Raw genomic sequence first — 23,138 nt, 5'->3', positions numbered from 1 at the left:
GGTCAAGTAGGACATCATTACTAATTATCAAAAGGACTTCATATAACAAAAGCAATTGTACCATATCATGTGCAGGGCAAAATTTTGGGAAGTTATTAAAATAACACCTGCAGAGGGCATATCCATTTAAACTCATAGACATATGTGTCACCCAGGAAGAGGAATGGACTATACATGCGCTCCAGATTATTACTCAACAGCATTTTTAAGTGGTGGTATCAGTACAACTATTCCAATACTTGGCCCCAATCCAGGTAAAGAAATGCATACACACACTTTCGCATCAAGCAAAAGAAATGAAAACAGCAACAGAAAACCAATAAAATATGCAAATCCACATAATGAAGAGAAAGAGGTAGTCAAGGCATTCATGGCTGCACAGTACAAGAAATATAAGAAAATAAAAAGATATATAAGCAATATAAGAAGAAACAAGAAAAGCACATTCTATCATCATCATGCAAAAACCAATGAAACTAAAACACATGTGTCAATAGGTATACATAGCTACCCACACAGAATGATAAACATTTCCAGTGTTATCTAGGTGTAAGATAATAATGAAGAATGGAATATGTAAATAAATGCTGTTGTATTAAACACATTTTACAAGGGACATGTACAGGACAAGGGAGAATGGCTTTAAAATTACACAGGGCATACTATAAACATCCATATGTAAACATAAATAGGTGCTTATAACCATAGGTTAATGGAACATCCATGTAAATGTGTTCAGTTGCATTTTTGAATCCCAGCTCTAAACAAATAAGTAAATATTCCTGATGCTGCTGTAACTTCAGATATCTTCAAACTTACCTAACATTTTTAAAGGTATTTTCGTGCCATCGAAGAATCAAAAATGTGAGCACCAAACACTCACCAGAGTAAAATACAAAAGAACACAAACAGCAATCACCTAGTACCTGTAAAAAAAGAGAACACGATCAAAACAACTCCAAAAGGCTTGTCACACACGAATTTCACTTTAATTATCCAATATTTAGATCAATAGCTATTACAAATCCGATTAAATAACGCAATGTTGTCATTCAGAAATGTAAAGGTTGGCAAGAATGTAAGTGGGCCAGAAACTCTGATCTGATCCAGTATGGCTGTTCTTACGTTGACATCAAATATAACATGAACTGAAATATTAAGCCTATGCGAAATGCCAGAGAGGCAGACATTGCTTTCAAAATTCACTGTAGCTTTTGTGGCTCTAACTTAATTAAGAAATAAAATTATTGCCTTGGGGTTTATTTTTTACCTCATTTTGTATGAACGCAGCATCCACTCCAATTTCTTTTTCTTCAGTAGAAGGCAATAGGACTGATTCATCAGTTAAAACTTGTGTCCAACGCCCAGGAGAGTTTTTACCAAAGGCTGTATTTTCATGTTCTATACTCTCCCACAAAAAGGTACATGCTGTAGGAGTAGTTAACAGTACCTTTCTGCCATCTCCAGATACATACAAGTACAATCTCATTAAACACTCTGGAGAAAAAAAAAAAAAACCAAAACACAACAACGTGCCAGGATAGTTTCTATTCCTTTGTTAAACACAGAATTAAAAACAATAGAGAAAGTAAATTTCTCTTCTCATCTATAACTAGAAATCCAAGCTGTCATGTTAAGCGTCTGTAATTTCCAGCTTCACAACTGATAGCACACCTTGGGCAGCAGTAAAGTCAGATGGATGTTCATCTCTATGCATCCTATAAATTATCTTTCCCACAACACCCAACCACCATTAGAGATTTTTCCTGAGACAGCCTAAGTCCTCTACTATGGATTAATTTTAGCTCTTAGGCATACTACTGATCTTCCCTGAAATGACAGAATTTCTTGTGCAACAATTAACTTTAGAAGCTGCTATCAGTAATGCTATCCAATACAAGAAAACATTTGATACTTAAGTTTGCAAATACGTGTCTGTATTTTACTCTTTTCAGCTAGCATTTGCCATAAAAGCCCACCCAGAGAATCAGCTTCAAATGATCCATATGTTGTTTACATCAAATGTACATCTGCCTTAATTGATAACCTAGTTGGGAACATTTTACAGTAAAAATTAACCATTAAAAAATACACTTACAGTATCTGAAAATGAACTATTTACAAGGGATTACTAAATGAAAAACCTGTATCACTCAAATGACATTTGCAAAGTTTAGCTAGCAAACAAATTATACAAATGCAAAAAAATGTAAGAATACAGTTTTACTCATGTAACAGCTTTTAAAGAAAAGAAAATAACTTTCCCTTTATTCCATTTTTTCACAGGGTTAATTGAAAAAAACCTACCTTGTGCTCCTGCTACTACTTTTTTGGACTCTTCGATTGCTGGTACAATTTTCAAGCAGTCTTTATCTTTATTCCAAAGAAAGAGCTCTCCTGTTGTAAGTATTCCTGCCAACCAAGCAGCTGTGTTCGTTGGGGGAGAGAAGTTTTGAAGGATATTACTGTGAAGTTACTTAAAATTACTTCTCTTCCATCTTAGCCACCGTTTTAAATGAAATGGCAGATCCTTTAGATATCTGCCTTTTCACACTGCTACAACTATAAATAAAATAACCTGAGCTTATTGCACATAAGATATTATACTTAACCATTTCCTGATGTTGCTAAGACAACCACATTTTTCAACAATGACTGCAGCGAAGGGATTTTCTTCTTTGTCTTCCCTGACGACAAGTTAATTTCATTTATATGTTTACCGTCTAGAAGAAAAACAGCCTCTTTTTCCTATTGAAAGAATTAAAAAGCATTTAATTTTTCAAAATTCTGTTTTCTACACAGGCATACATAATAATGCAGAGAAAAAATATTAGGGAAAAATAATTTTTAAAAGTACAATAAGGCAGCAATTGCCATACTAATTTCATTCTTTGGCATATTTGCTTTACAGTATATTATATCCAGCATGGACCTACAGTGATGATGAATTTGATTTATAAGTTTCAAAACACCAAACTGATCTTACAGTCATTATTAAGAAGTTATTCAAAGTACCTCTGCTAAACTACCTGCTAAAATTGCAAAAATTGGACATTAGCTATCTTGTCTTGCAGTGTTTAATTTAGCGAGGTAATTGTCAGTGACTTCAACAGAAAACAAATCAGCATTAAATTGCTACCTACTTAAATTCAAATCATAGAATGAAAAGATTTAGTTTGATTTTATGAAAGAAGTCTAAGAAAGTGTGTCTTTCAAGAGATGCAGGATGAAATGAGGAAAAAGAATCATTCACATTTCCCACAATGTATTGTAAAAAACGTTACGAAAAACTATAACCATCAAAACAACAATCTCATCTAAGCTCTTCTGAGTCTTTGAGGTAGGGAAAAAAAAAGGCTCTGCAAAGTTTCCCTGAGAAATTTTAAATCTCCAGACTCAGATCAATAAGATAAAAGTAATTTATTTTATAACTCTTAAGGTTACTCAAAATACCTCCTGAGGTTGTTTTTAAACCCTCCTAAAGCAAACGGAAGTGCAAAGTATTATACAATTAAAACTCAAAGAGTTTATTACATTTACCTGTCCAACCCATGATATTCGGGGCCATGGTTTTCTTTGCTTGATACACGTAGAGACGAGCACATCTAGCTTAATCTCCATTCTAACTAAGCCTCTAGGTAACCATTATACAGAAAAGCAAATAGTGGCTTTTCCACACATTTCTAGAGTAACTGAAGAAAGAAAAAAAAAAAGTCTTGTTATCTGTCGGTACGTGCAGAGGAGAGGAACTCACACGGACAATCTTGACCATCTCTAGCAGCTTCCTGCTAAACACAAATAGAACTGATGCTAACCTGTACTTCCAAACTATCTTCATCGGGCAGCTCACGGGCGATGTGCTGCTCAGCGGAGCGGGTCACGCTCGCTCAGAAGGAGTTGAGAGAGAGAAGCCGCAAGTACATCGTTAAGAACTCCACAAATGAACAACACGTGGAAAACGTCCTGCAGCCTCTTCCGGCGGGAGATCGGGAACCGGAGGGCAGGGGCGCCGGCCTGGCGCGGGGACCGAGGGGCGGCACAGGCTTCCCCCGCCGCCGCCGGGCAGCACCCGCGGTAACCGCGCTGCCTGTGCCCGGCTCAGGACGGCCCCCGGGGCGGGCTCCTTCCCCGGGGCAGAGCGGCGGGAGGAGCAGGGCGCCCGCAGCGCCGCTGGCTCGCTGGAGCCGTGGCGCTGAGGGGCCGGGCCCGCCGCCGGCCCCGCCGCCCCGCGCAGCTTCCGGGCCGGGCCGGGCCGGCGCAGAGCGCAGCCGCAGCCCCGCCCACCTGCCCACCCCGCGGCTCCCGGCGGGACGGTGGCGGCGCTCAGGGCTGTCCTTGCTGTGCGGCCCGGGCGGGCTCAGAGCACGGCTGGGGGGTACCCCCGCATCTCTGAACGTGCCGACTTGGCGAGGCCAGCGGGAGTCTCGCTCGCCGCCCAGAAAGCGGCCGGAATCCTAGGCTGTATTCAAAGCAGCGTGGTCAGAAGGATGACGGAGGGAATTCGGCCTCTCTGCTCTGGTGAGACCGACCCCACCTGGAGCGCTGCATCAGCTCGGGGGTCCCCAGCACGGGAAGGACATTGGACCAGTTGGAAAGGGTCCAAAGGAGCGCAGCGATATCAAAAGCAGGAACACCTCTCCTATGAAGACAGGCTGAGAGAGCTGGGCTTGTTTAGCCTGGAGAAACTTCTGCGGAAACCTCATTGAGGCAAATCGGTACTTAACGGGGGCTTATAAAATAGAGGAAAATGGGACTTTTTGCAAGAGTCTGTAGGACAAAGAGGAATAGGTTTAAACTAAAAGAGACAGGATTTACATCAGATGTTAGAAAGAAATTCTTTGAGAGTGGGGAGGGCACTGGCACAGGTCACTCAGAGGAACTGAAGATGCCCCATCCCTGGTAACACTGAAGGCCAGGTTGGATGGGGCTCAGAACAGCCTGGTCGTATTGAAGGTATCCCTGCATATGGCAGAGGGATTGAGCTATTTGATCTCTAACATCCCTTCAAACTCAGATCATTTCAGGGTTCTGTGAACTCTCATATGTCAAGAAAACTGGCTATTGAGACTCGATGATCAACACAACTCCCTCAGTGGGGAAGGCCAGACACCATGGATTGCCTCTGGCAACAGCCCACAGGGACCAGGGCACACGGCTGTGGCTGTGGGGGACAATTTGCATCAGCATCAGTATTTGGGGATGAGGGGCATGAGTAACAGCGGGAGACATAGCTGTAAGAGATCAGCGTTCTCTATACAATTCAGGAATTACTGGAATTCAGGTTGTCCTGGTTTCAGCTGGGATAAAGGTAACTTTCTTCCAAGTAGCTGGTACAGTGCTGGTTTTGATTTAGCAGAACAATGTTAACACACTGATGCTTCAGCTGTTGCACCATAGGTTATCTAAAGGAGTTTTCAGTGTCCTGTGCTCTGCCACCCAGCAGGTACACAAAAGACAGGAGGGAGCACAGCCAGGAGGGTGGACATGAACTGGCCAAGGGGATTTTGCACACCATGGAACATCATGCTCTGTATATAACCTGAGGCAGTTGGATGGGAGGAGCCCATCACTACTCAGGGACAGGCTGGGCACCAGTCAATCCATGATGAGCAATTGCATGATGTCTTACTTGTGTTTCTTGGTTTTATTACTCTCTTTTTGTTACTATTACTTTACCTTTTTTTCAATTATTAAACAGTTATGTCAACCTATGGATTTTACCTTTTTTCCAACTCCCCCTATCCTATGGAAGGGAGTGTGGGAGTGAGAAGTGGCTGTGTGATACTTGCTAGAGGGGGTTAAACCATGACAAGGTGAAACACAAGTAGGGTAAGCTGTCACTGTATTTTATCACCTTGAAGAAATACCCTTGGTATGCTTAAAGCAGCTATTCTTTGAAACTCACCCTTGTTCCTACCTTCTGCCACCTTTCCCTAATCAAAATCTTGATTGAAAGCTATAGAACAACAACAACAAAAAAAAAGTAAAGATACGTTGATAATATTGTTCATGAGCAATGTTTCACATTTATGTTGGTCTGTTACTTCCCTGTGATTATTATCCTTCATTTCATCTACTGCATTAATGCAGCGTTCTCCCCTCTGATCCCAGTTTTCCACATACCTCCAAATTCAAATTGGGAAACAGAACCTATCCTTTCTCCATCTGAGAGTAGATCAAGTGTTATGAAAATAAAAGGTTATGTGTATACTGGAATTACCTGCTGTCATCTGAAAAATATCAGAGGTAACCTGGGATACACTTTGAAATACTACTACTTTGATAAATTTGCAATATTTCCAGAGGAATCCTTATTCCATTAACTGGAGTAAAAAAACAGAAGAGCTTAATTTCAAGACTGTGATTTGTGCCTGTTGAAAACTTTTCAGTTATTTCTCCAAATCTGAAAATAGAAATCTGTTTAGTAATCACAGATTACAGAATGTGGCTGAACACAACATATTTTTGTACAAATACTGAAATTTAGTTAAATATATCAGGCAAGAGTTTGGACATTATTTGTGTGAACTGCGCTAACAAGACCAGGGTAAATGCATGATATCCTTGGTATGAAACATAGCTTAGCAGAAGGTAACTTCTAATAATTAAAGATGGTTTATTTTACATGGAAAGAAGCAATTATTCCCAGGACACACAGGACTACTATTTAAATACTTTTTAGGGTTTTAACATTGACAAAGAAGAAAAGCTAATTCTAATATTTCACCTTTTTTTTTCATCTAACAAGGTAAAAAAAGAGTTGTATTTTAATTTTTATATTACATCAATGAGTGCATTTGCTGGCTTAAAACCACCAGAAATGTATTTGGTAGTTGAGAGGGAAAGAAATGTACTTTAAGCAAAATTTTAGAGCAATCCTATTTCATAGTAAAGGCGCTGTAGAGCACTCAGCAAATGAGAAGCAGCAGGATTGATGCCCTTGTTCTCCAACACTTTTCATCCCTGTTGCCTGGACAAAGGCACTTTGATGGGGGTCCCATGTCCTTGAGAGGCACTGGGAGGAGCAGGGTGAACCAGTGGAAACATGCTGGGCCCATAACCTAGAGGCTGATGGATTAAAACCCTATTCTAATGGATTTTTTTGTCTTCCATGGAGTACAAGACCTAGCAATCCCCAGGAGCAAGAAATTGGGCTAGGGAGGCTAGGAACCAGCATGGCATATTAGGGAACTGCTGGTCAGACTAAAGGGAAAGAAGTAAATGCACAGATAATGGAAACTAGGACAGGGAACCTGGGAAGAGTGTAGAGAAAGATTGATTATGTAGGGATGAGGTAAGAAAGGCCTTCCAGAAGCTGGAATTGAACCTGCCAAGGGACATAAGGAATAACAAGAAGGGCTTTTACAGGTGTGTGAACTAGAAAATGAAGGCAAGAGGTCTAACGCCACTGATAAACAGTGATGGAAAAGTGTTAACAGATGAAGGCTGAGGTACTCAACATTTTTGCCGCAATCTTCAATGGAAACCTGTCTACCACGCCTCTTGAGTTGATGGACAGCAGGATGGCAACTGGGGGAGCAAAGTGCTTCCCACTGCAAGGGAAGATCAGGTTCATGACGACCTAAGGAACCTTAATTTCCCTAAGTCTGTAGAACCTGGTGAGATGCATCCCAGGGTCCTGAGAGCATTGTCTGATGTAGTTCCCAAGCCACTCTCCATGATAACTGAAAAGTCATGGCAGTCACAGTGAAGTCTCAGGTGACTGAAGAAAATGTATCCATCTTTAGAAAGAGAAGAAAGAACAACCTTGGGAACTACTAACCTGTCAACCTCCCCTCTATGCCTGGGAAGATCATGAAACAGGTTCTCTGAGAAATTGTGCTGAGGCACCTGGAGGACAGAAAGGTGATTTGGGACAATGAGCACAGCTTCACCAAGGGTAAGTCATGCCTGATCAACCTGGTAACCTTCATGATTGAGTGACTCCAACAGTGGACAAATGAAGGGATACAGATGGTATTTGTCTGGACTTCTGTAAAGCCTTTCAGATGGTCCCCCACACATCTGTGCGAGATGTGGGTGAGAAGCTGGACATGCCTCAGCCATGGCACTCACAGTCCAGAGAGCCAGACCTGTCCTGGGCTGCATCCAGAGCCCCGGGGGCAGCAGGGGAGGGAGGGGATTCTAGGTGTGTATACAATTTGGTGTTTGGGTGCACATAATAAAAATAGACAGAAGTCATTTTTTGACTTCTTTATTTGATTTTAACAGATACAACATATTAAGATGGAATAGGGGAAATAATTTGCTTTTCCCCATTATTTAAAACAAAGAAAAAGAAAATATTTTTGAAATATTTTTATCCCCATGGCATAGATCACACAATGTATATTATTTCAACAGTATTAAAAAAAGCTTTCTATTGTTAAAAAACCTAGTAGTAGTAAAAGTAAAAGAAATTCCATTTGTCACATTTACATTCTACAATTTGTAGATACTTTTAGGAAGAGCATGAATACAGGCCACACATTTGATAACCACATCAGGAGAAAACTCTCTCAGGATTTTCTTTCTGAGGATTTGTTCGTTCATAACTCAGTGCCAACATCGGAGCCTTTATTTCAGTTTCTATTACCTGCACTAATGATTCTGTTCTTGTATTAGTCAATCAGTGAAGCCGTTCTAACTTGGCCTGTAGAGATTTAAAATTCCCAATAGTAGTCTGCACCATTAGTGTGGGGCTCATAGACTGAAGTTCAACCAGGTAGCAACTAACAGCATCCAAGCAAACATTTGTGAATCGTCGCCTGCAAACAAAACACAGAATAAAAATGAGCTCCTTTTTAATCCTGTATCTCAGAATTCATCTGAACTAGAACATGACCATTCTTTGAGTTGCAATGGAATACTGTATCAGTAAGACATCTGTCAGCTACTTTTAAATATTTAGCTATTCATTTAGAGAAATTTATTTTTGAAATCTAATGCCCGTGACTAAGGCATAATGGGAAAATAAGTGACCCATTACTATTTATCTGATATTAAATATATACCATAAAAGCATGGTACAGTTTATAGCAATGTGGAATATTTAGATACTACTTTAGATATTATTACGGTCAATGTATAAGTTATTAATTTAGATAGCAGTTTAAATGTCTTAAATTATAATCAAATCTCAATTTATGTATTATTTAAGTACATATTAAAATCAGACAACATTCACTAAAGTTCTAATAAGAGTATTTAAATCAACCAACCATTAAAGACCAATAAAGTGAAACAAGACAGAAGTAAATTGTATGTGAACATTTTTTTACATATAAAAAATATTTATATGTATATTTTTCAAAATAATCAGAAACATCTATGTTTAAAAGAGTTATCAAGACTTTGCCTAGTTCTGCTTTTTGTTTTTGAGACAAGATAGCCCTGACTGAAGTTCATGTAGTCTATTCAAATAAAAATGGTGAAAGCTAGAGGTGATATGCAGGCAACTTTTTCAAGTACTTAGCTATCTTTTTTGCTTCCTGATGTGAACTAAGCTGAATTTTAGTCTTGAAGACTGATTCATCATCAACCTTTTATAAACAACTGGGGAAGATCGATGCCAATGGTTGGTCTTCTCTTTCCTAGAGTAACTCAGAGCTTCTAGAATTTGTACATGAAACAGTTCACTGTTTCAATCACAAAATGCCCAATTTTTGTTTTCCCCCACTTTCACACACTGCAACAGACTTGTCTGAACTAGTCCCTAAAGTATGTATTGCCTAAAATCACAAAATAATCCTCTCAGTTCCTCAAGGATCTTCAGTGATATGATGAAAATTAGCTTAGTGGAAGTAGTTTATAAGGTAGACTTCTACAAGTTTCTACCAAATGGTTTTCGATGACAAGTGTTAGGAATAAAATATTAGATTCACCCTAAAGAAGAAAAGCTTTGGGAATTACTGGTGTGAAGTATTTTAGAATATTTTATGTTTCACTATTCATTAGGATATAGCTATCCTTTTACCTCATAGGTACTCTGCTTGGATCCTGTACATATCCTGACAGTAATACATGAATACACTCCAAGAGGTGCAAAGGCTTTTTCATTCTACTCCAATATGGATCCTAAAAAAGCAAAAAAAAACCCACAAAACATTAAGGACACAAATATTAAGGAGACAAGACAAAAAAAAGTGCGTCATGTGTACAGGAATTGCCAGCTGTGCAATTATTTATTTATAGTATCAAGAAAGTTAGATAAATAGGAATTCTACCTTAATCTATATTTAAGCCTATATTTAAACATTATTTTAAATTACATATGTTAATATACATAAATTTATCTCAGTTTTCCATTACCACAAAGTCAAACTTCTTTGTTTATAGCATTAATGGATCAGACAAGATATAGTAATACAACAAATTTTAATCACTATTATGAAATAAACAAAATTAATATACTCAATATATGCTCTTCCTTCTGCAACATAATAATTCTAATCCTATTTCATCCTAAACTAGCTCCAGGTGAACTAAAAGAATTAACAAATTTCCTCATCATGCTCTGCTACTGAAATGAATAAAATCCACAGATTTTATTCACAGCGAGAAAATGCAGCTTTTAAAAAGTCTTTGAGTAAAGAAAGCAAAGCTTTGAATACACATTTTGTTATATCCTTCCTTATATTATTTCATGTTTCCCGTTAAAGAGACCTTGATAATAGCTGAAGACAGAATTTTTATTTTGTGCCATTTCCCTTACCCGTGCTTTGAACAGCTGGTCATACACTTCAAGCAGCCTTGGCAATGGCACTCCAATTTCTTGCATGGTATATGTTACAAAACCTACATCCCAGTTCAAAGTGCAGACTTGTTGCTCTAGAAACTGCACTAGAAAATCTGGAGGACATAAATGAGGGAACGTTTAGATTCCAACTTGTTACTGGGAGTCTAAGAAACAAAGGCATTTAAGAGTAATTTACTATCAGCAGTGCATGGCAGGGATTACTCATACTCAGTACTTTGTTACTGTTTTCCCTTGCAACTATGCTGTTGACAAAAATTCAGTAACTTTTGTTTCTACCCAAAACACATACTATGACTACCTTTGCTAGAATGGCCAGAAAAACTACTGAAGCTTGTTTAAATGCCTGTAACAATTAACAGTGTATTGGTCAGCACTAAATGTTCATATGTAATGTTAGTTGGACATTATTTTAGTATTATAAAATAAAATTTACTATCTTATTATAAAGTAAGATTTACTCCTGAACAATATATTTGCCAGGTTTTTATATAATAGCACACTGTCAAAGCATATGAGCATCAGAAAATCACAAATTCTAAAACCATCCAGAAATCTACCAAATTATTTTCAGAATCTACCCCTTCAGATGGCAGATGGTTCATATAGAATTTCAAGAGACAGCAGATAAATGTGCTTGCTTAAAAGCTTAAATGTATAAATGCATATTTTGTACTTTGTGTTTTGATGCAAACAAATTTTACTACTTTCTAAAATGGCATCTGCCCAGCCATCCAAAAGTAACTGCTGCTGCCACCTAAACTTCATTTATTTCCCATTTCTTTTGAGATTAAAAAGTGAGAAACATTTCTTAGTTTAAAATTTTTCTAAGAGTAAAAAAAAAAAAGCTGAAACCCATCCATCAGACATATATGCTTATTTACTATGCAGGCTAACAACTTGCCTAAAGGAAAGTAGCGAGGTGTGCCAGCATAGATCTTTCCAAGCAATGCCAGCTTCAGACAAAGTGCTTGCATTCTGTCAGCGGGGCTCAGAGATACACTGTCGCTCAACTCTGGAAATGAAAAGAAAACACTTAGACAGAACTTCAGGAAAAGTCCCACATTTATACAAAATTACACTGAGGCACCTAAATTTATAAACAGTAAACTAAAATCTTACACTCTTGTCAACAAAAAAATCAGCCTATGGAGTAAAAATACAACCTTTTCTGGTGTGTTTGCATGTACATTTTTAAATCTTTATGCTTCTGTGAAGTTCCATGCAAACCTACTTAAAAAAACTAGGAACAAAACCACATTCCAGAACTCCACAAAAACCCACTACCACACAGCTTTTCCCTTAGATCTCTGATCAATGTTGTTGGCACAATGGTAAACTTGAGCCCAAAAACTGAAGGGGGAAGAAACCTCCAAACAATCAAAAACAACAGGAATAGAGTGAATTACTAACTGATGGTAAAGGATGAGAGAGATCATCACAACTCCTACTCCATTAAGACCTACCTTTTTCAATTACTTCTTGCCAGAGAGTTTGCACCAAGATAGGATCAGAATGACCTGCACAATGTATAATTGCAAGCTTACACTCCGAGAGCTTAAAAAGGTCAGCAAATTCTCCATACAGCTGAAAGAAAAATGACCAAGCTTTACTTTTCATGTAGGATCAAATTAAATCTTAAAAATCAGTTGTTTCTTATTTTGTCTGACAGACTAGTAAATATGCAACATAACTGTTATCAACCACTAAATTTTTTTTGCTACGTTTAGTTTCATTTCTTAGATACAACACTAAATTTTATATGAATTTGAAATAAAAATTTAATTTTCTTTTTTTTTATGAGTGAAGAAATGTAAGAGACATCATAATGAAGATAAACATGTGAAAGAAATTAAAATATTAAAGACTGAAAGAATTATCTGTACTATTAAAGTACAGAAAATTACAGTCCAGGGTAACAGACATTCTGAGACCAGGAATGATAAACTGCCTATGACTTCCTAGTCAATATAGAATCATTCTTTGCAAAACATTTTTTCTCCCCAAAATTTGATAAACTGGACTTTAACACAAGGAAATTTCAATCACCTTGGTTATATCCATCAGCTCAGCATCAAGCTGGGAAATTGCATCTTGTACTGAAGAATGATGGGAATACTGCTGCTGTAATGTTTCTTGTATTTGAAGCTGGATCCTTGCAACCTTGTTTAAGAGGAAAATACAGTATTTCAAAATTCAATTAATTTAATCATAGTTTAAAAATACACCCAGAATTAAGTTAGATTATTCAAATGTAGAAATATTGCCACTTACACCATTATGTCTATTTTCATCTGCCTAACTTTGCAGGATGAAAGCAAAGAAATCCATTTATACAGAACTGGTAGTAAAACTGTTACATGACAATGAGACAAAATGAAATAATGCATTTACAGTGTAGCTTAGATTAATATTTTTTCTTACTTCCATTTTTTCTTCCAGTTCATGTAGGAATTCACCATCTGCAGCTAAAGAGGATATGGCAGTGGAACTTTTGGCACTCAAAATGGCACGTGCAATGTATTCAAGACGCTGCTGAAGAGAAATTTCTGTGCTGCAAAATAAATATTCATAATAAAATGAGTACTTAATATAATTATTTGAGGGTTAGTTATATTCTAGCTAGACTCTGGGAAGTAATATGTGCCTTTTCCAGATTTTAGTAAATCATGCATGGCACAATCCAGCCACATAGCCCCATCTTTGCTGCAAGCTCAATTCTAGTGTACTTCTCAATAAGAAATGGCCACTTAATAAGTTGTAATTACAGGAAATACATTGTAAAGTAATGTATAATACAAAAATAAACATTATCACTGATTTCCAATAACTGCCTAGATTCAAGACTAACACATCCTATTTTTCTTTTTTTTTAGAAAACCTCCTTTTTAAAAAGTACTTACACAAAAGGTTTTGATTTTGGCTTTTTTGGTTTTTCCCTAGTTACCTCAATATATATACAATAGAGCACACATAATTCATACCTATGGAGGTCAGCCAACTTAGCCAAGACTCTAGCAGCATTACTAAAATTTCTGTTTTTTTCAAAGTATCTCCAGAGCAAATCCATATAGCGGACTTTGTTTTGGTCAATCTTGGTCATCCGCACCAGGTAGGGCTCCAAAAACGGGGCAGTAACCTGCAGACATCAGAAAGATAACAGTTATACTCTTGCTCTTCCCTGCCTTTTAAAGCATTATTACCTCTCCCAGTTCACTGTGTACAGAGAAGCTCACCTGTAACAGCTTGTCCGCCAAGTCAGCTTGTATCAACCAATTGTAAAGCGCAATACTGAAGAGCTCATCTGTTGAACGCTGAACCAGCTTTAGCATTTGTTCAAACTAAGGGAAGAAAAGGTCAGAACTGCTATTAAAGAAGTGGTTACCTTACTTTAAGTCCTGAATAACCATGTGACAATACTCAGGTTCACATTATTTGCATGTTGTAATTTCTATGGGTGCTCTAGATATTGAGGCCGATTCAGGATAAACCTTCACTTCATTAAACTCCTTCACAATTTTATTAAAATAATAAATTCTAGACCCCTTCAAATCACACTGTTCTCTGGAGTGTAGTCATGACTTTTTTGTGAGTTTCTTACATGATGTCCAGCTTCTTCATTGCTTAACATATTGGGATCAGATGACAGCATTGGAGGACCTGGCTTTTTGGGTACACTGGGAGACTGAGGAGCAGCTTTACTTTGATTCACTAACTCTTGAAGGGTGTCAGTGATACACTTGTAGCTGTTCAATCTGTAAACAGAGCAAAAGAAAATAAAAGCCTCATAATTTTCATTGCAACTGTCTACAAAATAATGTTTACAAGTGTGTTATTGTATGCCTTTGTAGACAGTTACTAAGATTTAAAGAATATTGTCAGCTGGATGTCACAATCTAGTTTGTTCTTGTTAATCTTTTTAAGAAGTATTTCTGTAGCGTTCTGATCACAATGTTTTCTGCATCTATTACCCCGTTTCAGAATAAGTTCCTGCCATATTAATTATAATCAAGGGGAGCATGATGGGCAAAAATATTTATACTGTGTCCCTTATCATAAAATGCTTGTTTATTATTACCCTGCATTCCTTGCCTAAAAGAGCTACTTTCCCAATCACTTGAAATAAAGCACTCCATATAATCATAATAAATTATTCTGAAAACTTGCCTTTCTTGAAAAGCTTGGAGTCCAACCACATCTTCTTCTGGTTCTCCATTTTTATAGAAATGAAGGCCAAGACCTTGGGGATCTTTCTTTTCAGCTGCTGTAAGAGAGAGCTCTACTACTCCCTCATAGAAACGCACTAGGAAAATCAAAGCAAATATCACTGTTCATTATTGTATTACATTCACAACAAAATGGTAAGTGACATCAAACATTTCTCAAGCAAATGCTACACTACTCACTCTGATCCATACCATTTAAAATCTACACCTGTTGCCACCTGTGGCATTTATATGCAAATTTCAAGTTAAGATACTAAGTTGCATAGAATGTCCTGCACAACATGTAATACTGTGCAGATGCCCATTTCTTAGCTGTTACATAATTTAAATGTACATGTAACTGATATAATGCCCTAATTAGGATTCAGAACCATCTTTCAAACAGAGTATTTTGTATAAAAGGTACCTGTAACCCTCTGCTTACATAGAATCTAGTAAAATATTTCAACCACATATATGAAACAAATGGACGCTGCAATATGAAGTAAATAAATGGGACTATTTTAATACAGAAATGGATTTCTTGGTTGGCTTGTTAAATCTAGCAAGGTTTTAAAAAAGAAAAGGCTGGCACATTTTAATTTTAAGATTTATTAAGCAATTGTTTATCATAAAAAACTACAAAACTGAGTTGAAAGTTAGCAAACAAAATGAACAGAAAAGATGGCATGAAAGCATACCATGAAATTATTCAGCATAATCAGTGACTGGCTCTTACCCTGTCTGTACTGTGCACAAACATTAGCAAGGTCTACTTGATTGCTGATCTTCTGGTACTCTTTCAGTGACTCCCTCAGCATCTTCTCTTTTTCCATTTTGCTTTGAGCTTGTCGAGATCGCTGAAGAAGTTCATTTGCCTAAAAACAAATGCAAAATGGAAATTATTAACATGAACACATCATGAACAGATCATGGATACTGTTAATGAGCTATTATTCTAAATTTCAAAGCTGAAACAGAAGAAAGACCATCCTCTCAAAAGCACTCTCTGGTCAATAAGTTTCCAGTAAAAAGGCTACAATAGCATTAGAAGAGCTGAAGACTTAACCAACTGGTTTCCTATTCTCACCAGTTACTTGTTTCAAATTTATTGGAAAGACCTACGTTCTTAAACACTATAGTATGTCACAAATTCCAATAAACTGTGGAATGGACAAAAACCAAAATACTATGCTGAGAAAGACTGGAATAAGACATTTTATCAACACAAAGAAGACAGAGTTAAGATCAGAGATCAGATTAGAGTTAAGAGACTATGAAAATAACTGCAAATGCATCAAGTAATTTTTGTGTAATGTTCAGCATTAATCAATTAAAAGATGAAAATATGCCCACAACTTAACTTCATCTTCTGCTTCTGAAACTACTTGAGCATAATAATGACTTACAAGCTGCCCAATGTGTCTCATTTGTGTATGTTCTCAAGTTGTGTTTGGGTGCTGTAAAAATCTGGAAGTGCACTTACCTTTGAACACACAGCATCATCAGTGCTGTAAAGAAGAGGGCAGATATCTCTCAAATGGGCAATGATTCCATCCACAGCTGCATTATCTCTGATGTAACAGTTTATAAGAGAGGCAATGAGTGCTCCAGTCAACTCTCTATCTCTAATCACCAAGTCTTTAAAAGCAGTAACCTTTAGCTGTTCTTGAAGTTCCTGAAGATGAGACAGAATTTTATTACTTTACCAAATCTTTTACTTGACCCTGTTTAGACATGTCTGAATGTTCCAGCAGCAAAATTAACTGTTTCTAATAATTAAAAACATACAAAACTCCAATGACTACAATGTACAGCATAGAAATACATTATTTAAAATACACATTTTATACCAAAATAAAAATAATAAAGCAATAGCTACTACTAAAGGCCTTGCTGGATGCCTAAGGATAGTGAAAACTCCTCTTAACAGACTTCCCCTGCAATCTCCACTGTGTCACTCTGTTTCAGATCTCTGACAGTAAGAATGGAATTAACAGTTCCTTTTACTTCACAGGGCACTTCAGAATGCATACCCTATGAGACTGTCAAAGTTTTTAATATTCACAACAATAAAAATGACAGATTCAATAAAACAAGGAGTTTGGAAAGTTTGAGGTCTGAACTCACTATGCTTTTTAAGATTACATTACACAGAAGGTTTCTAATTTTTAAAAATTTATTATGAATATTTGCGCACACAGTTGCCAGTAGGGTCTAGGTAGTGTCTATATAGTGTCTATAGATGATACTAACAGCATGATAATACAGCTACAAAAACTCTAAATCTACTGAAGACAAATGAAAACATTTTACTTGTTAAACAGTAAAGTTAGCTCCTTGTCCAACACAAATAAAAGTTGCACAAAGCTCCTCAATGCAACATTGTGAAGAGCAACAGCTTCTGTGCCTCTGTAAGGCTTTAAAATTATTATTTTTGTGAACAAAAAATACAACTTCTCAAATAATCCTATCAAATTTTAAGACAAAATGCCCAGTATTCAAATTAATAGGTTTTTTCAATGGTTGGCTGTGAATTCAACATCAGCAAAGAGTGCACAGCAGTAGCACCCTTTGTTCTATAAGTTTCCTTCTTTCCTTCTACAAACCAGGAACCTGAAAGAACTGGGATCATTTAGCCTGGAGGCTTAGAGGGTCATATGTGGGATCTTAGTAATATTTTTCAGAAAGTGTAAAGAATGCAGAGTAAGTTTTTTCTCAGCGGTAACCAATAACAGGACACTGCACAATGGTAAAAAATTGAAGCAAAGGAAATTACACCTGAATAGAAGAGAAATCTTTCTTGCTCTAGAGGTGGTTCAACACTGGAACAGGTTGCTCAGAGACACTGTGGAGTTCTCATCTTTATAGAAATTAAAATCCTTACTGGACACAGTCCTGGACAATCTGTTCTAGCTGCCCCTGCTTTGAGAATCAATTAGATTATTACCCCCACTGCAAAGGGGACAGGTGATCTCCAGTGGTTCCTTCCAACCTTAGCTGTCCTGTGGTGCATTCTGGTACCCTACTTACACAGAAGAGCAAAGACTCTATTACCCTATTGTTCTCCATCTTTCACCAAGACTAAGGCAAAGAGTGAATTCCACTTGGCTGGAATATGCTGGTCTATTCTTTTCAGAACATTTTGCAGAATGCACTTAAGGTAAAAAAACAGTAATTTATAAATGAGACTCAGTATTAATTATCAATAAAAGTAGAACAATTTATTGTTAGTGACACTTCCAATTGCATAAAATTGAGTGATTATGTCAATACTACATGTCAGTCTCTTAAACATTTGTGACCACGTATCAAAAAATTTGTGTGTAGTTTAAAATTCATATGTTCCTCAATTAATTTAAGTAACAGTCCCTTGGGAATACTTAGGTAGCAAAAGAAATTCAGCTGATTAGCACAAACAAATTAAAATTGTATTATCCAGATCTTACCTTCTGAAGCTCACCTACAGCAACACTGAACTGGTGCTCACATAGCAACTTCCATAAAGCCAGTGCCTGGCAGGTTTTGCGAACAAGCTGCTGGATGCCTTGAAGTGAGGTCTTCTCAGTTAGCTGTGCCTCAGCTGAAAAACAAGAGACTGTCAGCAAGAGCTGTTCCACATGTTTCAAATAAGCATGTAAGGTTTTGAGGTTTTTCAGTAACCACCTCCTTAACTTTCTATCTTTTTTTCTCTTCCATTGTTGATGAATGATGCCTAGCTCTCTTGGGAGATAAATGCGATGTTAACACTGCCCCAAAACAAATAACATTTGTTAACATTGTTAACATTTATTTCAAACTATGCAACAAAGGAATTGTACTACCTGAAAAACAAATAAGGTTTCCTGTGCACTAGATTTACACATCAGTCTTAAATTTTTACTTTTGTTTCAAAAATAGGTACAAATGTATTTCTGCTGAACATAAAAGAAATCAAATTAAACCCATACATATTCCCTTTTTGTTTGATTACCTGTATTTACTTGTAGAGAAAACAATTACAATTACAGCTGTGGTCAATACTGTCTACACTATCTTTAAAGCAACAACTACTCCAAAAACTACAACATTTAAATCTGGTAAAATGTATTATATAAACTGAAAGGATAATGTTTTCATACTTATAACGTAGGCAGAACATAATTGCAACAATTTATGTGTTTACTTTTGAGTGTTTACACTTCACAAATGAGGTTTAAAATAATTACATTGTGTCATTCAGCAATCTGAAAGGATTGATGAACTCAGTAAAGAATAAAAATAAAAAAATAAAATTATTAAAGTTCTACCAAATCCTACATAATGACCTACAGAAAATGTTTACATTTACACTATTAAAAGCCCAGGATTACACACACATGGACCACAAACATTCTCAATTCCATATATGCAGTAACAACATTTCCCAACTTGCCTGCAAGTGCTGGGCAAAAGCTGCACTATAAGAAGACAAGAATTCAAATGGGCTATGTAATAGACCTCACATTTCTAAACAAAGTTTTGTAGACATTTCAATGACTATACTTTTGGAAACCTGCATTACAGTAATTTTTTAACATGACATCATGCTCACTTGTCTCATAAAATAACTGCTTAGTAAATGCTATCTTGTAAATATAAATGGTTGTACAGCTACTAAGTACTGTAGTGAGGAGATTAAACAAACTTATCCATAATGGAGAACATTAGGAAGGAAAAAGAAAGGAGACAGGTAAGTGTGCAAAACAATGGCATGATATTTAATATAAAATTTGTGTGTAAAAAAGGCCTTTTTATTCAGATGATTTAACGAGAAAAGTGAGAAAGACAACATCCAAATGCACCATTCCTTGATAATTCCTGCTCAAAACCAATTACATACCATGATATTTCCTTTGGAGTTCTTGCTGGACTTGCTGAGAACTTCCACCATCAGGCCGCATAAAACCCAGGAGTCTCTGCTGTAGATTGGCTGGTGTGCTGAAACTGCAATTACAAAAAAGCAAAAACAAAACCAAAAAACGCTAATATGATTGCAAATACTGAATCCCTTAAAGATGAATGTAACAAACTAATTTTTAGCATCTGAATGTTGCAGCTGAAGACTATAAAAACACTTCAACTCAGCAAAACACCTATGGTAGTTTTTCAAAAGCTGGATATTGAATACCACGTGTAAATTTACCACAATTAATAATACCTTGGGTTTCCAAGTGCTCCTACTGTAGCAAACTGTGAATTTCTATCCAAAAATTCTTGTAAACCTTTTAGTTCTTGTAGTACACATTCCAGCATACGGGATGGAACACTGCTTTCTATCTGCAAAAGAAAGCAAACTTCTTTACAGAAAGCTGGATTTTCACACTCATTTTTCCAAAAAAAATTAGTTTTAAGCTAACATCACTGAAAAGACAAATAAGAGGGTACAGCAAATAAATTGTGTGCTAGTAACAGATCACTGGAACACAACATAATTATATCACATTCATTGAGGCAGCATACATGTGAAGAGGCAGGAGTCCTCTGCAGATACACAGTATTCAAGATGCTACTTTCTTTGCCCCCAGTAACTAAATCAGCTATGCTTTACTACTTCCAACTCTAAGCTAGAACAAGGATTGAGCACTGGATTCTATTAACAGCCACAGCCAGAAAAGATTTTATTTTCCTCATGGACAAAAAAATGAAACAGCAAGATGTAAGTTAAAAAAAATTTCATGATTTGCCTATGTCCTTCCACAACTGCAGTGACTATCCCTAAAATCACTAAAGCATTTTATTTTTAGGGTTTGTCTGGAGGGAGCATGCACAAACCCTAAGTGAGTATCAAGGAAGTGATATCAGTAAATGTGGAGAAAACTGGCCATTGCCAATTAAGAGCAGAGATTAAATTAGTTAGGTTTCTTAGAAAGTATTATTTAAAATAATAGCTTTAAAGGACAACTAATTATCAGTTAAGAGCTCAGCACTTAAGAAAACAGCAACATGGCGAACGATTGGTTTTCTACCAAACAGTTTATAACTAAGAATGGAAGTTTAAAAGGACTTAAATATTAAAAGAAACTTTTAAGAACACAGAATAATCTTTTACATACTGCAACAATTTCTCGATTGCCACTTTTGAAAACTCTCTCCACGACTATACTGCCATCCCAAATATTTCTGCAAAACAAAAAAAACCCAAGTCATTTAACCAAGTATTTTTGTTAGTCTTCTATGTATAATTTCTTGAAAAAGAAATGGTAAAACTTTGAAGATAAAAGTGTAAAAAAGGATTAACTTTGGATGAAAACTAAATATTCTAAAAACTAGCCATTATATAGTAATGAATAGTGTAGATATAAGTAATTAGCAAAATTCCAGATCTAAAAACTTCAATTAAATTTGATGCTTTCAAATACTATAGATGAATATAATTCCCTGGAAATACAGTGTAAACAAACAAGTCTCATAACAAAAATTTATTTCCCAGTTTGCACAGAGACAGATCACCAACATATGCAGAACTCTATTCTTGCTTGGGTTGTTTAGGGCTCAGCTTCCAAGGTAAGAGAATCTTTAGTCATGCTTCATTGCTCTGACTTCTGATTCTGACTAAACATAGAAATTACTTAAAGATAGGACTTTGATCTTTTAAGTCCTTCTGCATTTCTGTTTCATCCTTCAGTAGGAGTTTAGAACACACAACTCATAGGTTTGAAAAATACACCTGGAGATTTCAGAGTTCTGTTAATGCACTTGATCGCAGGCTTGGTATCTAAGTATCTTTCCGGCTCTAGGCATTCACTGAATGTACTATAATTAAAAGAGATGCAAAACCAACATTTTATATAGACAGGTATTACATAAATACAACATTAAAATGTACTAATTTCCAATTTAAAGGCTATTAATATAGAATGCACCACCTACATGCACCTATTAGTGCAAAGAAAAACTATAGAACAAATTGAGTAACAGAATCTCTTTTTACAAAGACCTCACCCTATAATCCGGGCAAAGTATATGCAGATGCCATTGTGTCTTCCAGAAAATACTATCTCAGGACCCATCATTCCGCTAATGGATGTACTAGGGTGAGACATGGAATTTCCAGGAGGAAAAATGGGAGTTGACATAGCAGGAGGTTGTATACCTAGGGTAAAAATAAGTAAATATTACTCAATAAGTAAATATTACTCATTTCAATGCCAATGAAAAAGCCTTAAAAACTTAAAAATTAGTAAATAAAAATAGAGAAGGTGTTACCTTGTCCAGATGTCAAAATGCTAGGATTAGAATATGGACTATCAACAGTCAAAGGAGTACCTAAGAAGGGAAAAGAAATAAAGGTAAGGTCGTGGAACACAATCCAAAACTGCCCCCTCCTAAACATACGTTGTAAAGTATCTGTGCAAAAGCAGCAAAGTTGTTAAATGTTTTGTTTATAGTAAAGTATCAAATTGCACTCACTTCTTATCAACCAACACTCCACAAGACAAATAAATGGATACACTTCCTTCAAGAACAGTTAAAGCAACATTTTCTTCCCAGCATTCATGTGTTAATTTATTGCATACCATCTGTTGTCTGCATTGCATATAATATTGCCCACATATTTTTTTGTTGTTCCTCACCTTCTAAATGCTGAACACTGGTAATGTTACTTTTCATTTTTATGTGGGACAGATGTACAAACACTACAGCCACACCACTAACTCAAAACACTAAGTCTGAGACTGTCCACAGCCTCAAGTTCAGCCACAAATACTTCATCTCTTCCTGTAAATTAAGTCTGGACAGCTAACTTAAGACCTCAAAATATCAGGAGCATGTGTGATCATCTACAAAAATGTCCACATACCATTAGCAAACAAGGTGATGAATCACAGAAAAGGTAAGAAAAACTGGCACTCTGAAAATTTGGCTTTTACCAAAGGATACAATGTTGCCTAATTTGCAACAGTTCTCTCAACTTGGCAACACACAACAGCACAGAGGATAACAGTGCCAATACATTCTCAGAGCACCTCGCCACGTGTGCTACAGCTAAGTACAAAATTGCAGAAAACAGCATGCAAATGCATGACTAGACTTTCAACAGTGGGAAGAAGATGGAAATGGCACCTGGCCTTTTAATGCTAACATTATTGTTATGCTAGTTTCACATGCAAAATTATGAGGTGGTTGAATGAATTCTGTCAGCAGTGTCTGACCCA

The 23,138-nt window shown here is 36.6% G+C and overlaps 2 protein-coding genes across 4 annotated transcripts in view; both read right to left on the bottom strand.

Annotated features, from left to right (window-relative positions):
* Positions 1-4,201, bottom strand: part of CPLANE1 (ciliogenesis and planar polarity effector 1) — a 61,406-nt gene extending 57,205 nt beyond the window's left edge. For all 3 annotated transcript variants that reach the window (XM_030968471.1, XM_030968472.1, XM_030968473.1), the window contains exons 1-6: positions 3,816-4,201; positions 3,541-3,692; positions 2,613-2,748; positions 2,308-2,427; positions 1,271-1,497; positions 820-926 (exon numbers count right to left, since the gene is read on the bottom strand). In XM_030968471.1, coding sequence (XP_030824331.1) covers positions 820-926; positions 1,271-1,497; positions 2,308-2,427; positions 2,613-2,748; positions 3,541-3,621 — 671 coding nt within the window. In that variant the 5' untranslated portion in view covers positions 3,622-3,692; positions 3,816-4,201. The remainder of the gene's footprint in view (positions 1-819; positions 927-1,270; positions 1,498-2,307; positions 2,428-2,612; positions 2,749-3,540; positions 3,693-3,815) is intronic.
* A 3,998-nt stretch (positions 4,202-8,199) lies between these two features.
* NUP155 (nucleoporin 155) overlaps positions 8,200-23,138 on the bottom strand; it is a 30,370-nt gene continuing 15,431 nt past the window's right edge. The window contains exons 17-35 of the mRNA XM_030968592.1: positions 22,189-22,248; positions 21,925-22,075; positions 21,036-21,102; positions 20,141-20,259; positions 19,823-19,926; positions 18,411-18,544; positions 16,448-16,639; positions 15,701-15,839; positions 14,924-15,059; positions 14,358-14,511; positions 13,993-14,097; positions 13,741-13,895; positions 13,181-13,310; positions 12,806-12,919; positions 12,223-12,343; positions 11,661-11,771; positions 10,715-10,851; positions 9,977-10,077; positions 8,200-8,768 (exon numbers count right to left, since the gene is read on the bottom strand). Coding sequence (XP_030824452.1) covers positions 8,630-8,768; positions 9,977-10,077; positions 10,715-10,851; positions 11,661-11,771; positions 12,223-12,343; positions 12,806-12,919; positions 13,181-13,310; positions 13,741-13,895; positions 13,993-14,097; positions 14,358-14,511; positions 14,924-15,059; positions 15,701-15,839; positions 16,448-16,639; positions 18,411-18,544; positions 19,823-19,926; positions 20,141-20,259; positions 21,036-21,102; positions 21,925-22,075; positions 22,189-22,248 — 2,369 coding nt within the window. The 3' untranslated portion in view covers positions 8,200-8,629. The remainder of the gene's footprint in view (positions 8,769-9,976; positions 10,078-10,714; positions 10,852-11,660; positions 11,772-12,222; positions 12,344-12,805; positions 12,920-13,180; positions 13,311-13,740; positions 13,896-13,992; positions 14,098-14,357; positions 14,512-14,923; positions 15,060-15,700; positions 15,840-16,447; positions 16,640-18,410; positions 18,545-19,822; positions 19,927-20,140; positions 20,260-21,035; positions 21,103-21,924; positions 22,076-22,188; positions 22,249-23,138) is intronic.

The sequence above is a fragment of the Camarhynchus parvulus genome, chromosome Z (genome assembly GCF_901933205.1).
Source record: "Camarhynchus parvulus chromosome Z, STF_HiC, whole genome shotgun sequence".
NCBI lineage: Eukaryota > Metazoa > Chordata > Aves > Passeriformes > Thraupidae > Camarhynchus > Camarhynchus parvulus.
The sequence above is the reverse complement of the archived record's forward strand: the minus strand, read 5'-3'. Positions and strand labels throughout refer to the sequence as shown.